The following is an 18,439-nucleotide window of genomic DNA, read 5'->3' as shown; positions in this document are numbered from 1 at the left end:
GACTGGTATTTACATATTTTATTGGATTGCATTAGTATAAATATTCAGTCAACTCTACCAGTGTTTATCCCCTGATGAAATCCGCTGAGACGGAGGAAACGCGTAGGGTCACATGGTACAGGAAACTACGTTGGCCAAACAGCTCAAGCTCCAGAGCACAGACGTCAGTTCCTGCATCCTGCTACTTGATCGGTGGGTGATTGAATACAGCCAGAAACATCTACCTTCCCTGCAGAGGAGAAAGGTTGTACCGGCAGCATATCCCACAGCAGGGCTGATTCACAGCAGCTACATTTGTATGCAGATGGAAGACTTCTGAAACCTGGACGTCAGTGTGGTGTATGGGCTTGTCCCATAAATTGCTTATTTTAAACTGACAAAGTGTGAGTTGGCAATCGTCTGTTCATGATAATTAAAACCTTTTAAATCTGAATTTACACTATGATCGGGCGCTTTTTCTTTTTCTTTTTTTCTTAGATATCGTTGGGAGGTTGGTGATCCCAAGAATTAAGCTGCCCAGGACTTCTAATTCATTTTTAAGGATTTGTATGGACATCATTTTATATTGATTATACATTTTTGTCAACAATACAAAAGAGACTTACACACAATTTTTATAGGTATTTTTTTCTTTTTTTTATTGTTTTTGTTGCCAACATACATTTTTTAATATATTTTTTATTTTTTCATATATTTTTTCACAATTTTGTTTTTTCACCTTTTATATTGCAATTTGCTTGGTTTCCTGCTAATCTAGAAGCATTGTCATATATCTGTGCTTGGTATATCATCCTGCAGTGTGAGGTCTGTTTTGCAGGGTTATAGGTGTATGCTAATAAGGGCGCTGTCTTTTATATATATATATATATATATATATATATATATATATATAGACAAATGGAGACCAGGGGATCCTGATAGCCAAAAAGAGACAGCACACTGCAGGTATGGTATCAAAAAAGTGTATTCAGTAACACAAGTCCGCCAACGTTTCGGTCCTCCCAACGGGACCTTCCTCAGGGCAGTGCATCTGCCTCCTGCTACAAAACCGTGAGTGCTAATCTCCATACCTAACTATATATATATATATATATATATATATATATATATATATATATATAGACCATATGATACCGGTTGCAACACGACATCAAGGGACAGCACGCAGGTAAGTAAATCATAAATTTTCTATATTTGATAGAAGACACAAAAACCGATGTTTCGGTCCCCAATGTGGGACCTTTCTCAAGGTGGTGCACCTTGAGAAAGGTCCCACTGGGGGACCGAAACGTCGGTTTTTGTGTCTTCTATCAAATATAGAAACCTATAGAAACGTATTTACTATATATATATATATTTATATAATATTATTGAGCTAACCATTTGTTTTATTCTCTTATTCTCCATTCTCCATTTTTTATGTTTGTAATAAATATTAATTACATTTCTGTGACTTATATTGTTTAGTCTATAGTAAGGTAGTATTATTGAATTTAACTCCTTTGTAATATCATTGTTATACATTTTTTGGATGTTTTGTATAAACCAATCAGGTATATGTAGTAACACTTTATTAATTACACCTGTTATCTCTATCCAATCCCTGCTAACAGAGGAATTTAAATAGTACACATTGTCACTATTCAATCATTCCCTGATAAAGTAGCACCTGCTATAAAACGCGTTGGATGATACTGTGTACTAAATATTGCTCACATATGTGCATGGAGCTATTGATCCTGGGTGGTGACATCACCCTTGCGCGTTTCTGCCTGAGCCGCTCTCTGATCTAAGGTGATACCAGCTACACCTGCTTGGTCGAGTGGAGCGTGTGCATCTTGGACCAGGAGCAGATGCTTTCCCTACTGAAGCGAATGCCTTCACTGCTGCAGTGACTGTGACACTACCTACAGTACCTGCACTGATACTATCAGCCCAGCCGGGCTTTCCTGTGAGGGTCCGGCTATCCTGGCGATTCCTGACGTCTTTATACTTCAATGTTTTAAAATCATGTATTTGCTGTACATGGATATATTACCTTCTATTCACTAAATAATTATATTGGTAATGCACTACGAGAGTTTGCGCTTGACTTCTTTTTCTATTCTCAGATCCTGATCAGCAGCAACTCTCTTTCATCTAAGGGACGTTTTTCCTATCACATTTTGTAATTGATTGACACACTAATATTTTGTTTTGATTTACATTTTGTATATCGTTCACTTTAATATTCATTATATCACTGACAATATAGTTTAGAACGCACTATATTTGTTTTTTCACTAACTTCAACTAAGCATTTCCTGTAACTGGTGGTTAGTCCATTACATCGGTTTTTAAGAATTTTGGCCCATTCCTCCTTACAGAACTGCTTCAGCTCATTGACATTTGAAGGCTTCCTTGCATGGACAGCTCGATTTCAGGTCCTGCCACAACATTTCGATGGGGTTTAGGTCTTGACTTTGAGTAGGCAATTCTAAAATGTGGAAATGTTTCGTCTTCTGCTATTCTTTTATAGATCTGCTTGTATGTTTAGAATCATTGTCTTGCTGCATGACTCGCTTCAGCTTCATCACGGACGGATGGCCTAACATTCTCCTCTTGAATCTTCTGATACAATGCAGAATTCATGGTTGTGTCAATGATGGCAAGTCGTCCAGTTACTGAGGCAGCAAAGTAGCCCCAAACCATCACACTCCCACCACCATGCTTGATGGTTAGGATGAAGTTCTGCTGTTCGAACGCAGTGTTTGGTTTTCATCCAAACAAAGTTTCTCATTGAGGCCAAAAGGTTCTACCGTTGATTCGTCTGTCCAGAGGACATTATTCCTGAAGTCTTGTGGATCATCTATGTGCATTTTGGCGAATTTCAGATGGGCAGCAATGTTCTTTTTAGAGAGCAGTGGTATCCTCCTGGCTATCCTTTCATGAACACCATTCTTGTTCAGTCTTTTTCTGATAATTGAGTCATAAACACTCACATTAGACTGTAAGCTCCTCGGGGCAGGGACTCCTCTTCCTTAATGTTACTTTGATGTCTAAAGCACTTATTCCCATGATCTGTTATTTATATTATCTGTTATTTATTTGATTACCACTACTATTACTACTGTGAAGCGCTATGTACATTAATGGCGCTATATAAATAAAGACATACAATACAATACAATAGCAAAAGTGAGAGTGACCTGCAGATCCTTGGATGCTGCGCTGGGTTCTTTGTTACATAGTTACATAGTAGATGAGGTTGAAAAAAGACGTACGTCCATCAAGTTCAACCTACAGTAGGCTAAATTTAGACAACAGATCATTTATCCTTTATCTATACTTACTTATTGATCCAGAGGAAGGCAAACAAAAAACCCCAGAGTCATATAATCCAATGATGTCTCATAAAGGGAAAAATAAATTCCTTCCTGACTCCAAGAATTGGCAATCAGATTAATCCCTGGATCAACATATTTCCCATGTACTTATTTGGTATATCCCTGTAGACCTTTCCTATCTAAAAAGATGTCCAACCTTTTTTTGAACAAATCTATTGTATCTGCCATCACAGTCTCCATGAGTAATGAATTCCACATTTTAACTGCCCTTACTGAGCTTACTCTGTGCTGGGCGCTGCCAGGGCAACCTTACCTAAGTTGTCCCCCTGATCTGACCACCTCAGGATATACCAGTTACAAGGGTTCATTGCCTCTCAGTCACTATTCGTATTGCCAGTTGGTCTGTTGACACCGACACCAACCACGCATGACTGTAGGACTTTAACCGGCATTGACTTACATAGAACTCCAGCCTCAATCTGAAAGCATGGACAATTGGGTGTCAACCAATTAGCAAAGATTGTCTTTGCTTAGCCAATCAGAGAGAGAGGGCTCATCTGAGATATACCAATCAGAACTGGGAGATATTACAGTGCTGTAGGATGGCCCAAGGGGCTGGGCCTCAGGGAGAGGGAATATGAACTGGCCAATAGGAGCCCTAGGACCTAGCTAGGCATAGGACCCAGGCATCGCTCACTGATTTCAGCTCCATACCTCCCACAGTACGACATGCCTCACTGCTGGGGAGAGAACAATACTCCAACTTTGAAGCATGTACTGTACTCTCCCAGAAGGTGGGCGCATCCTAAACCACTCCCCTTTGTCTCACAGCACTACACCTGGTCCAATATAATGGACAGTCTTTGGACTCATTGTATGCTGGCCTTGCTTAGCAAATCACGGGTCCAACATACAGTAGCGACATACTTTATTAAAGTAAATGCCGGCGGCATGCCGGGATCTACCCCAGCTGCCGCCAGTCAGAAACGCGCGCCGCCGCGTTTCCCCCACGCACCCCCCCTCCACATCGCGCGCAATTACCCCCCCAAAGACACCCCGAACCCGGCTTCTACTCTGCCCCTCTGCTTCCCCGCACCCCCGCTTACCTAGATTTGAACTCCAGGGGTGTCGGGGAAGCCTGGGGAAGCCGGGGAAGACGGGGAAGCCGGGCGCGCTTGTGACCGTGACGTCACAGTGCGCCACCACGCGCCGCGGCTACCCGCTTCCCAGCCTCATTCAGCCAGCGGCATTTGCTCGAATAAGAGCTGCCGCTGCTGTACAATGAATCCCACAAAAAATACACAGTCAACACAAACACTTAATAAACTGTTTCTTACATTTATCTGACTGGGGGGAAACATAGAAACAGTGATGGCTGCACTGAGATGGCTACACTGACCCTATACATGTTTTGCCATCTTGACAGGTAGGGGCAACCAGTAGGCTTGACCTTTAATAAACTAAGCCAGGCTGCCCCTTTGGTCACTAGCAGCTAATGTAATAAGTATCTGCATACTCTCAGGCAGGTCACTTCTTTTTGACTATCAAGTGGAGAAGGAGCGATCACTCTTATTCAATCTATTAACACTTTGATAATATTATAAATAATTCTAGATTTCATAGAGCAGTAAGATACACAGTATTATCCTTAATACACATTTGAATATTGAATAGACAATAACCATCACTTAAACAGAAAATTATGTGAATATATTAATGATGCAGATTATATCCAATCAGAAAGTCATTGGCAGACAAAAAAAGAGACGAACCTCAAGTGCACATCCTTTGGTTAATCCTATATAATCAGAGCTGCTAAGAAGGCTGTATGCTGTTTGGGAGACTTCAATATCTTTCAGACAGCCTGCATATTTCTTTAAATTAACATCTGGCCTGTGGAGGAAAGGGAGAAAGTTTTAGAAAGTTTTATTATAAAGGACTTTCATTAACTTCCTAGTAGAGACAAACACTTGTTTATTGGTATATGTTAAGCCAAATTATCAGATTTATTGTAACACATAATGTACATAATAGATTTAATGCAGCAATACATCTTTTGTATAAATAAAACAAACAAACACCTTTTAGTGTTTAAAAAAATATATATTTTGAAGATATTGGCATCTAAAGTTGCCTGCATTACAAATGGCCACTGAGGTATTTGCATATATCCCACATACAGTAGAATCCATAGTCTTAAGGCATTATTTAGTATTTTATTTATTAATGCCTGGGAGTGCAAGAGAGAACATGCCATATGCATTATATCGTATGCACCCCTACGGTTTAATTAGTTATTATGCATGATGGAATAACATGTACAACTTGACTACCACCATTGGACTTGGGGGTTCAAGTGTTAATTTCTTGAAAGGCATACAAAATCATGAACTGTTTCACTATACAGTAATTTCTCAGGAAGCAATTGTTTTTGCACAGTTCTACCCACAACACTATTCTCATTGAATTAATGTTACCATCAGTGGAATTAGGTCCACTTCGGGAGAGTGGTACAAAATGTATTCAATATAAACAGAGGACTAGTGAAGGATTTCTGATAATGAAAATGCATTTATATTAAATAATCCACACTCAAAACTGTAATATTTGTGGAAAACTGAAATTCCTAGAAACTTTTACATTTTCTGAATGAGATAAACAAAGTTAAAACACTTTAGCAGTGGAACTAAAAGCTATTTCTCATGGCTCTGGGGAAGGTACAAATACAGACAGCTGCACTGGCGCCTTTTTAAAACAAAACACAGATTTCACTAGACCAATGCCAGGGGGAGACACTGGGATGATTCTCCTGGGCCCGGCAGCCAGGGGGGGAACCCCATGTCGGCGCTGGATGTTAGGCCTCACAAGAGGTCGGGCCTGACTTCTGTGATTGGCTGCTGGGCCCCAGCACTGCTAAAGGCCTCTTCCCCCTGCCTGGTCCACACCAGCACTGGAGGCCTCCCCACCCCACGGTAAAGTGTGTTTTTTGTGGGATAATTGTATGAGAATTGTATGGGATTGTGTGGATGTGGATATTGTGGGAGGGGGAATTGTGCATGTGTGTGGGGAATTGTGTGGATATTGTGGGGAGAGGGGGGAATTGCATGGGTATTGTGGCAGTGATGGGGAAATTGTGTCGGTATCATGGAGGGAGAGGGTAATTGTGTTGTTATTGTGGAGGCGAGGGCGTAATTGTGTGGGTATTGTGGGGGAGAGGGGAGGAATTGTGTGGATATTGTGGTGGGGAGGGGGGAAATTGTATGGGTGAAGATAGGATGATTTCAAACCTAAATATTAATTATGCTATATACACATATTCAGCATGTAACTAGTTAAAATAAGTAATTTAGTATTAAGTTAGAAATGATATTGGAAAATGATAAGACGCCTCTGCAAAGATAAGAAGATAAATTAGTCTGAAGACAGGCAGGTGTAGAAATGTTTGTCTATTGAGTTACAAGAGTTTGGAATCAAAGGTTAGTTAAATAGATAGTAGTAAATTACAATACAGTATAGATGGATTTTATAGATAAGGAACATAGGATTAACTAAAGTTACTTAGTGACAGAACAAAGAGGTTCTTTTAAATCAAATTACATTTCTAATGTTGATAATTGACTAAGAAAATTGAGCTGACAGTGAGAAAAACAGGTGATTGCTATGTTTTTAGACTGGCTAAAAGAAATCAGCAGACATACAGTCCAAATATCAGTGCGACAAGAACTTGAACAGGTAGCAGATATATATCTTCTTCTTGTCCCTTGGTGTGAGCCCCTTTTATTCTTAAAACCTTCATTGAAGTATATTCACAAGAATTTGTGCAAGATTGTTATCCTCTACAAGCATATAACACACCTTGCAATGATATTAGCCACTAACTCATATAATGGTAGTTGCCATAATGTGGCATGGATCTAATAGTGCGATTTATGGTGTACTAGGGAGAGACATTAAACCCACGGGGTGAGTCAGACCTTTTTGCCACCACACTAAGAAACTACCTAGAGTATATAGGCAAACACAGGGTGAGGAGCACATTTGGTGAAACTTCCAAGAGATAACTCACAGTTTGAATGTGTACGGGCTCCACAGGCGTGCATCCATCATAGGTAGTGTATAGCCATGAAGGGATCCTCGCAGGAGGGATCCTCCCTGCGAGGATCTCTTCATGGCTATACACTGGCTAAGAGAAATGTATAAAGATTGCATTTGGATTTATAGAATTCAGAATCATTTACCACCAAGCTAAGAACAAAAAGAGTGAAAGAAAGGGGGATAGAGTGAGAGAGGTGAGGAAGAGTGAGAGAGGGGGAAGAATGAGAGAAAGGGGGATAGAGTGAGAGAGGTGAGGAAGAGTGAGAGAGGGTGAAGAATGAGAGAAAGGGGGATAGAGTGAGAGAGGTGAGGAAGAGTGAGAGAGGGGGAAGAATGAGAGAAAGGGGGATAGAGTGAGAGGGGTAAGGAAGAGTGAGAGAGGGAAAGAGTAAGAAAGAGGGGAAAGTGATAGAGGGGGGAGTAAGAGTGAGTGGGGGGAGAGAAATACATGGGAAGGGAGGGGGGGAATAGACAAGACTGAAAGAGCAAGGAAGTATGTGGAATGAGAGGACACAGGGCTGCTGACACAGGGGGCACCAGTGGAAACTTTAGTCCTAGGCCCCGAAAAAGCTGAGCTCTTCTCACAACCAGAGAAGCAATCCCTGCATGCGGGGAAAGTTAATCAGGCTACATCTGTCAGTTAACATACAGTAGTTTTTCTGGGAAACTATAAATATATTTTAAACTATAGACAAGAATGATATACAGATGTAGCAAAACGTATAGTTTGTCTTACTGATGCCGCGCGTGATCCCACGACCATGACGATCGTGGCCAGGATGGCTTTACGCTGTAGGTGATCATGGCAGACAGTGTCCCCAGTGCCGCGGCTGTTTGTTTTTTCAGCTATTGCGCTGGTGACAGTAAGTCTTGCTGCATCTGTAAATGTAAGCTGTAACTGGATGTGCAAGCAAGCGAAGTGATCAAGACTTTGTGGACACATTGAGTGTGTGTTTTTTTCCATCTTTTTGTTTGTGTGTTCTCTCTCCACAAAGAACAACCCAGGAGGAAAAAAAGGCACGGTGTACTGCACTCAATCAATTATAAGTAGAATGCAATTTGAATAAAAATTAACTTTTAATATTTATATTATAAAATAAAGGATACTGTAGAACTATAAATACAATATTAATAATAACACATCTATCAAAATTATTTAATTATTAATAAAATTGGGGTTTAAAACGTGTAACCAGTACAAGGACTGTAGCTTTAGTGCAGGGAATAATCCTGTACTAGGTGAATGATAGGCTTAAATTGCTAATAGTGTCAGTAATAGCCTGCAATCTAGTGTAGACTTAATTTAGAAGCAGCTCGAGAGTATTGTCTGTGAATTTGTAGGATCACAGTTAATGGTTTGGTAGTACCCACACCACCTCACATCTGATCTTAGATATCAGTTCACACTGTAAGGGACACAAGGTCCCTAGATTATCAGTGTTCAAGTGATACAAATAATTGTATCTTTAGTTAGCTGCTCTATTTAGACACATGAGAGAAACAGGTAGAGTAGTGTTGCCAGGATTGCTTCAGATAATTGTCTCTGGTGAAACATGTGTGCAACCAAAAATCGCAACAATGTGGTTTTCTGAACTCTGTTAGGCTGCGGGCTTAGTAGGCGTGCACGACCAATCGTACCTTTCTGACATTCTAACACCGTAGTTCTGCCAGAAGTTTCAAACAAATCGGTGCAGCTCTCAATTTACACTTCATCTTTTGTTTTGTTTTAAGTGATCAAAATAAATAAATGGTACATTTCATCAATCTGATTCTTGAGATTCTTCAAAATTCTTGAGATTCTTCAAAACGTTAAATGTATTATTTTTCAATGTGATCTACATTTTCAGACAATTTTCTTGAGCCGTTTCAGAGAAATGAAGCGGTTAAAATGAAAATAAATTGGTAAGCACAGTAACAAACAGCACTGTACAACAACAACCAGCAAATTTACTCTGACATCTAGGTGGCATTGACAATTATTATTCATTGCACAATAGGTTTTTCATTGGTTTTCCACAGTATACACAATGTTAGTATACAGTAACTGTTAATATATTATATCCTTCTTGAGAATAATGAGTTTTATGTGTCGTTTTCTGTTTTATATCTTTGGGACACTTTGGGGCCCATGCTATAAGCTCCGCTAAAAAATTTCGCTGTGCCGTTTACACCGCCAGTTTTGACAGCATTGCTATCACAGTATTAAGAAAGCCTCGATTACCTGTGATCGAAAAATTCACAAAAATGGTGAGTAGCCAGTGGCTTGATGATCGCATCTCTGAAAAGGCCTTACCCCGCAATTTCTTTCAGCAGCAGAGAGCCGCCTCTCCCTGCGCAAATCTCGCCAGTGATCAAGTGTTTTTAATGTAACGGTGTAAAGAAGAATATTGTTACCTATTCTGGATCTACAAGATGGATGGCGTTGGATTGACTTTGATGACGTCGCGGTACGAGAGCTTGCAGAAACGCAGAGATTCGGAAGGCCAATGCTTCTAAAGGTAAGAAAAATATTGAATGTATGTAATTTTATTTTTTACATGTTTTTTGATTGTATTTTTTTATTTTTATGTTTTTCATTGCCCATTGACTGATACTGTATTAATCTGTGCCCGTTTAAGTTACAGATAAATACAGTGACAGCCAATGCATTTTTTGGCAAATGCTTTTTTTCTATTGATTATTGTTTTATCTTTTTCTGTTTATTGTTTGACTTAAATTGTATGTAATTTGGATGGCTTGCTTTTTTTACATTTTCCGATTGTTTATAGTTTTTAATTAATAATTTCTTTTCTTGGCTACTGGTTTCAATTGATGTATTAGCTAGTGGTTTTATTAATTCATTGATTCGTTGGCTAGTGGTTTAAATTAAGTAATTGATTTGTTGGCTAGTGCTTTTATGTATTGAATTGCTTGTTTGGCTAGTGGTTTTATTTCTTGAATAGTTTGCTTGGCTAGGTGTTTATTGAATTGTATTCTTATGTTTTATATTATTGTTGGGGTGTTTAGGTGCTTGTGTATATATTTTATTACTGTGTATTTTTGGCCTTCATGCTTTTTGATTAGGTTGCCCATTGACTGCTATAGTGGCTTATGCCCATATTATATGGGCATGATATACCACTGTACCAATCAATGGATACAGGGTGGGTATAGTGGGCCCGGGTGGGTGGTTAGTTCTCCCTGGTGGGTTGCGGGGGAGGGTGGATTAACCCATTAATTACTATAGCGGTTAATAACCGCTATGGTGGTTAAGGGGTTAAGGAACATTAGATTGTATTTTTTATTATATTGTTTCTGGCAATGGAGGACATGGATGGGTGATGAGGGTGAGGATGCTCTTCATGCAGGCAGGGGTGAGTGCAAGTTTTATTTGCTTTATGCTGCTGGTTGATGTTTTATTTTAAATGGGCAAATGCACTATTATCCATATATGGATAATAGTAATTTTGCCTATTACTGTACAGTATGCATTGGGGTGGGGGGTATTTATATCCATGTATTGCACTTTTAATTTGTTTGGAACAGGATTGGTACCACAGGCCAGCGGGGACCCCTTAGACACCCACAGGGACCAACCGGACACCCGCGGGTATCACCTGGAGGTCCCCGGACACCTGCGTGGACCAACTGGAAACCCCCATGGGCCCACCGAACACCCGTGGGGACCACCCGAGGACCCCTGCCGGCCTCTAGTATCAATCCTGTGCATAAAAAATGCTTTTATGTGGGGGTACAGGGGGTGGGTTATGTATTGGTGCTTAGTACATATTGTAATGTTTATTGGGGGCAGAGAGGGTGAGTGAAGGGCCAAGTACCCCCTTCACTCACCCCCACTGCCCCCAATAAACCTGCTGTTGTTCCTTAACCCCTTCATTGGCTTAGCGGTTAGCCGCTAAAGAAATGAAGTTGCCTGAAAATGCATTTTTCATGCATCTGATTCATGCCGGGTGACTCCGGTGCTGATATTAATGTGTATCAGCTCCGGAGCCTCCCGGCATCAATCCGAGGCAGGAAAATGCATTTTTGTTTCTGTCCATTCTTGGCACTTCTCGGTAGCTTCTCACCACCCTCATGGCACTTTTCCTGGTGAGAGGATTTTGAGAGGAAATGGCCATTCTAGAGCCTTGATTAGCCCCGATAACCTACTTGAGGCAACTAGAATTGCATGAATGTGAAAACTTGCTGATAAGTGGCTTGTTTGGTGATTTTTTTTTCTCTGCAAAAAACAAAATGCCGAAAAGTACTTTTATCTGCGATTTATCAGGGATTACTGAATAGCTGTAGGCGTTTTTGACGAAAAGGCCTTAATAAGTGGCTTATCGGCGCTTATAGCATAGGCCCCTTTGTTGCAAATGAGATTGTCATTGTTACATGGAAGGGTTTTTCCGCTTGTGATATTATATTAACATATTTCTTTTCAAGTCGCAATATTGTGAGAGTTGAGGGGATATTCAGTATTTACATTCTTGTTTGACTTCAAGACTCGATCGTTGTGACAGACAATAGCTGCCTTTCTGGACAACTTCATTTCTGGTGCCTCGACTGTCAGTGGAAACTTGGCTTATTTATTAAATTGGCCAGACATTAACATGTTTAACTGAAGTTTGATAATATGAGCACAATTTGATGATAATCCACAAATTGATGGTGTTTCAAATTTTGTTTTGCCCAAGATTTCATTCTGTGTTATGCATCTTTGCCCTAGTAGGTTTACACACATCCTACAACTCTGTATGAAATATAGTGTTTCCCTAGTGTATTTCATAGTTATATAACTGCAGATGTATAATTTGTTTCTCATATTTTGGATGAATGTACCCTACATGTATGTGCCTCCTGCACTTTCAAGAGTCATCTATGTGTGGTACATATTTGTTCGTCAATTTGAAATATTTCTTCACATCTGCTTTTCATTTGCAGATGTACAGTGTAATACAGAATAGTACAGATGTTTTTAGTGCAAGAACATTTGGGATTCAGTCAATTATTAAATGATTACCTGCAGATATGGATGTCTCTAAAATGACAATACGGTAACTGAAAATCCATATACAGTATGGCAATAGGTGCAAACCATTGTCTGTGTAATGTGTTGGCATCTTAGACATCTGCAAATATCTTACAAATGTTTGCAGATATATCTAAAAACCAAGGTTTTTTCTGCAACATAAACATTATTTTGATAAGGATGCAATCCATTTTTTTAAATAATTATATGCTGATATATATTGTGGAGATAAATTAGTCAAAATGTATGGGTTTTCTTTACATTCAGATGAAATAAAAGTGTATACAACTTTATTGACTGTTACAGTATACAACTGATTGAACAATGTTGGCTGTAATCAGGATTTGTATTTGTAATGTTCTGCATTAAAATGACTTAAATGAGTGCTGTGTCTTTTATTAAAATCCGAGAATGTATTAATTTTCCCATTTTATACTTCATCTGTATAATGAAATTGCATTTATGTTACAGTATACATATGTTGTACTTCTTGCAGGCTTGCCAACTAGCGACAGCTGGTGCAACAGGCAGGCTTTCTGTAGAGGTGCTGGTGTGAACACACTGCAGCCAAGCTGCTGACGTTCATGATCACATTATTGGGGTTGGACGCATCTGATCACACTCAAATCATTTTTGCTGTTGTATCATGGAGGGCACAGTATCAGTTATTGTAATTGATTCCATTGGGGTTTCACCTTGGAATTCCTCCCTGTCCACTACCTTTCTTCAAAAAATGCATAGAGATCGCACGAGGAGGAGGTTTGCACTACAGTACATAACTCTGTTACTCAGAGGAGGACTTCATTGACAGGAATTATTAATCCAGCCCTAACAGCTGCTCTAGTTCTGTGGATTCCTCTGCAAAAGCTCTTTTTTTCCTAAAAAAAGCATTATTGCCAAATTAAAAAAACTAAAATTAAAAAATACTTGTTTGAAGGAACATGCTAAAAGCTGTAAAGGTGAAATCTCTCTGATTGGGGTGCTGAAAAATAATAAATCCCCACAAATTCCAAAAAAGCCTTGCTCACACTGGACTAGATTGCTGCATTAACTTCAAATAATGTGTCGTTATTTAATTCTTGCCATTTTTTCCCATCAAGACCCTGAAATAGGGGATTAATGCCAGGTTATTCTATGGCTGAAATACCATGATGTTATGTCCTGGCTTTAATCTTAACAGACCATAGTAAATATAAGATATTACCCACATTTGGCTAATAGCCCATTACATATTGGGGGGGGAGGGCAGGAGGGGGGATTGATGGGAGAAGTTGTCCACGGGGTGGGTGGTTAGGCCGCTCAGGGTGGTGGTGGGAGGGGTTAACCCCTTCATTACCTTAGTGGTTAGTAAATTATTGCTTGGCAATGAATTACTAGCCACTAAGGTGGCCAAGGGGGGTAGGTAGTGTAGTTTAATGTTTATATTAATCCCTTTGTGACCCTTTGTGGTCAGCTTGTCATGGAAACTACTTGGGCTATTAAGGGGTTAATGTTTACTGTAATGTATTTAAAGTACTATTTTATCATCTATGTATATAATAGGCAATATATTGACCATTATGTACATAGAAAAGTTAGTCTAATGCCAGCCTGGACTAGGTGTTGCAGTCATTCTGCTGTTAATCCTATTCTGCTAAATATTGACATTTGTAGGATTGCATTTTTTGGGTATATTAGCCCTGCCAGACCTCTTGAGGTTACCATGTCATCCTTAAAAGTAGAACTAAATTCAACAACGTGCATAACACCCATGGAATTTGATTGGATTCACAAGATCCTCATTTGTTTGCAGTACAATGCTTGTTTACTGTACCTATTTACAACAAACTGGTCCACACAGGGTAGACATCTCTCAAATACCCTTCCCGTTCCTCATTCAGGCTACGGAGAACACAATTGGGGGTTGGATTTTGATGGCCATGCAAGAAGCAGGTAACAATGTTTCTTTATTTAAGGGACATTCCATTAGAGGGAACCTGCTACTAAAGCCTCTTCAAGAGAAGTTTCTTGCCAGTAATTGTGAGAACACCCTATATGGTCCATGTGACAGAAAGGTGCCCAGGGAACTGCATAATAAAAGTTAATTCAGGTCCCTGGCCCCTGCCCATGCTTTCCTGGGGCTCAACTGGTCACCAGACCCCAGAGCTACTCCATTTTAATATGGCTGGTAGCCCCCTGCATACTCTGTATCCGCCCCTCTGTGTGTCATTCTCTCCCCCCCTCGTTCCCTGTCATTCTCTTCTCCCCTCTCTCATTCTCATCACCCCCCTCTCTGTAATTATATTCCCCCCCTCTGTGTCATTCTCTTCCCCTGTCATTCCCTCCCTCCCTCTCTGTCATTCTCATCACCCCCTCTTTGAATTCTCTCCCCCGTCTCTCTCTCTCATTATCTTCCCCTCTCTGTGTCATTCTCTCCCCCTCTCTCTTTGTCATTCTCTTCCCCCTGCTCTGTCATTATCTCCCTCCCTCTCTGTCATTATCTCCCTCCCTCTCTGTCATTATCTCCCTCCCTCTCTGTCATTATCTACCCCTCTCTCTGTCAGTCGCTTCCTCCATCTCCCTAACATTTTCTTCCCCCCTCTGTCATTCTCCCTCCCCTCTGTCATTCTCACCCCCCCCCCTTGTAGTGATCTCTCTCAGCTCTCCCTGTGCGCTAGGGTCACCAGGGCTAAATCCCGGAATATTTGCAAAGAGGAATTCTCAAAGGACGCTAACAGGAACAGGAAGAGGCTATCATGCAGCCGAGAGCCGGGGCCCGGCCGCGACCGGCAGCAGGTCCTGGCCAGAGGACGGGGGAAATTTGCAGCGCTGGCTGGTCGGGCCCCACCAGCCAGCGGACCCTGCAGACACCGGGCCTGGCCTGACCCAAGGTAAGTCTGTATTTTTAAATGTATTGGGGGGCTTGGGGGTATTTTTATATGTATTGGGGGGCTTGGGGTATTTTTTATATGTATATGGGAGTTTTTTGTTAATATGTATTGTTTTATTTTTTTTAATGGATTGTTCTCTTTTGTAGATGTATTGGGGTCTTTATTAAATGCATTGGGGTATTTTGTTTAGATGCATTTGGGTGGGTTTTATATGTTTTGTATTGATATATATATATACGTACGTACGTACACACACATTTATACATACACACATACACACATACACACATACATACAGTACATACATACATACATACACACATACACACATACACACATACACACATAAATACATACATACATATACGTGTGTATATTATAGCCCCCGGGCCCATATTTAACTGGCCCATACTAAATCCCCCCAGGCCTTTTGTCACATTGGATGTAGCATTGGGTATCTTTGTCTTTTGTTGAAAATATTAAAATACACAGATTTTTTATTTGAGGGGCTGTTTTTTTTTTAGTATGTATTTTGTGGGGGGATTGTGTGAGGGGGAGGGAATGAGTGAGGTGTGGGGTAATTGATGGATGGGGGGGGAGAGTGAGAGGAGATAGGGAGTGAGTGAGGAAGAGAAGGAGTGAAACGGAGGGGAGAGAAATACATGGGAAGAGGGGTGAAAAAAGAAGGGGCTTGCAAGACTGCCAACATGGGAGTAGGGGGTGGGGGGCCGGCCATAACTCTAGTCCTGGGCCCTGGGAAATCTGTCTGCGGCCCTGCTCCCCAGAAGCAGGAAGAGATGCAAACAAACCCCCCAGAGGAGGGGGGAGTGTAGTTGCTGATGGCAACTGGCAGAAAGACCGCTCTGGAACAGAGATTCATCACATCAGAGGAGACAGAGACGGGGAGGAACTGAAACAAATGGTAACAAAGAAACAGCACGAGCAAATACACAGAGATGGAGACAGCACAGGAAGACAATATTTGTAAACAATTGTGCACACTATTTCATGCCTAAAGAGTTTTATTTATGGTGTATTGAAAGGTATCATTACTTTGCACTTCTCGGGGCCGATTATGACTAATAGAAGATTGAACAACTTACTGTAATTGGAAGGCTTTATGGCTTATTTTTTTTATCCTTACTCATCCAAAGGATTATTGGAGTTTAAATAATGTAAAGGTTTCATATAAACTAATTACATAGACAAGACCAGTGCACATACCAGTCAGAAGTACCAATGAAAAATATGAATTAATTTTAACATATTAAGCACAATATTTAATACTTTATAAATAAAAGCCCTGCGGGATGGGACTCATTTAACTATAGTTTGCATAGCAATTAGCATATCCCCCAGCCGGGTACTTCAGGTGTGCTCCTTTTTCTTGTCTTCCAGGTAAGGGAGGAGCGCTCGTTCGTGATTGGAATATAAGAAGAAAGAGAAGAAACCAGTAATAGAATAGCAGTAGAAACAAAGTCCTATCTAATATATGCTGCAATGGTTTCACTCACAATAGACTTCTTCTATAGTATAGCGTGTCAGAGATCCTTCTCTGGTTAATTCTTATATACCAATCACGAACGAGCGCTCCTCCCTTACCTGGAAGACAAGAATACTACTACTGGGACAGCGAACAGTCCCATACAAGGGTGTAGTGCAGCAATTACTACACTTTATATCACATTGTCATGTGGTTGAAGGTGACGTTTTTTTTTCCACTTACTGAAGTTTTTGTATTTCCTTTATATGTATAGGTATCACATTTTTGTTTGGATTTGACACAGTTCACTATTCACTATCATATTTTTTTAGAAGCGCCCGGTCCACATTTTCTTTTGTACTCCTTTTTCAGCACAGGCATGTCTCCCTAAATTATTTGGAGGAATGTTATTTCTAGGGGTGTTTTGAGGGGATAGAGAGTATATACCACCATGAGCGCAGTTCAATTTTTGTAATTGAGAGGCCTAGTGGGCATGTTTGTCTTGTCTTTTCTAATACAATACCTTTGTGAAGTGTTAAGATACTCCCCCCAAAAATGTTCACCTTGTTTTATTTTTATAAGATGATTTTGAACATCAATCACTAATGCAAATAATGGCACAAAGGTGAATAATCTTGGAACGGTGATGCATTTTGATTGTATCATTTCCTGTCTTTTTCTACCCCTTGTTTATTTATTAGACTGCATTACAATTGAGTGCGGTTCATACCTCCACATAATCATTTTTTATTTATCTACTCGTACCAAACTTATTTTCTCTTCACTTTTAACTAAGGAGACCTATTTCTATTTACTAATCATTTAATTTTACTACCATCGTTAATTTGTATGGCTCAGAATAGGCTTCCCATCCAGTAGCTGAAGAGTGTAGCTCAGACTGTAACGTAATTGGGATGCCCCATACTGTGTATAAATTGTGGCTAGAGCTTTAAATACAGACTGTGTATGGATTTTCTTTTTTTTTTCTGTTGAATTTGTTTTCCAGCAGCTTTTTGCTCAAAACAAACACAGCAAGGAATACACAGCTGTGTGAGATGGCTAGGAGAAATGTGTGTACTGTATGCAGCAGTGTTCCGTACGCATGGGGCCAGCATGAAGCACTATAGAGAAGCAAGATTGGCTCGCTTGTTTCACAGCCACAGGAAAACAGCTGAAATATGTAAAGCTAAAGTATGCTACAAGAGCTTCTGCCCAGCAAACCAACATGAGCCATCTTAATTTAGCCAATGCATTGCATGTGCATGCATGACAAAAATATAAGTCTGAGTTATTACCTTGTTTTCATACTTGGGACCGAAAAAGAAACAAAAACACAAATTATTTTCAGCAGAAATGTATCACATGCAGTGCTGAAGGGGTCTACAGCAGATTGCTGTGCTATATGGTGCAGACCGGTCAAGCACTGTAAATTCCACCTTAGCAACGATCAGAGCCGGATATTAAAAGTTAATAAAATTGTCAGCAACATATTAGAATGTGCTACTGCAAATGTTTTTTTCCTGCGAATTTAAAAATACTTTCTCAGCCAAAGTTCAACCTATGGACATATAGTACATCTACTGTATACGATAAAAGCACCATTAAAATAAGCACAGCAAAGACAGGGAGGCTAACGTCTCATAGCAGCAGGGCAAGT

At 40.2% G+C, this 18,439-nt stretch overlaps 1 protein-coding gene across 4 annotated transcripts in view; it reads right to left on the bottom strand.

Annotated features, from left to right (window-relative positions):
• The window catches only part of LAMA2 (laminin subunit alpha 2), a 736,088-nt gene that overhangs the window by 54,179 nt on the left and 663,470 nt on the right, over window positions 1-18,439 (bottom strand). For all 4 annotated transcript variants that reach the window (XM_075597283.1, XM_075597284.1, XM_075597285.1 and 1 more), the window contains one exon: window positions 5,099-5,219. In XM_075597283.1, coding sequence (XP_075453398.1) covers window positions 5,099-5,219 — 121 coding nt within the window. The remainder of the gene's footprint in view (window positions 1-5,098; window positions 5,220-18,439) is intronic.

The sequence above is a fragment of the Ascaphus truei genome, chromosome 4, assembly GCF_040206685.1.
Source record: "Ascaphus truei isolate aAscTru1 chromosome 4, aAscTru1.hap1, whole genome shotgun sequence".
NCBI lineage: Eukaryota > Metazoa > Chordata > Amphibia > Anura > Ascaphidae > Ascaphus > Ascaphus truei.
The sequence above is the reverse complement of the archived record's forward strand: the minus strand, read 5'-3'. Positions and strand labels throughout refer to the sequence as shown.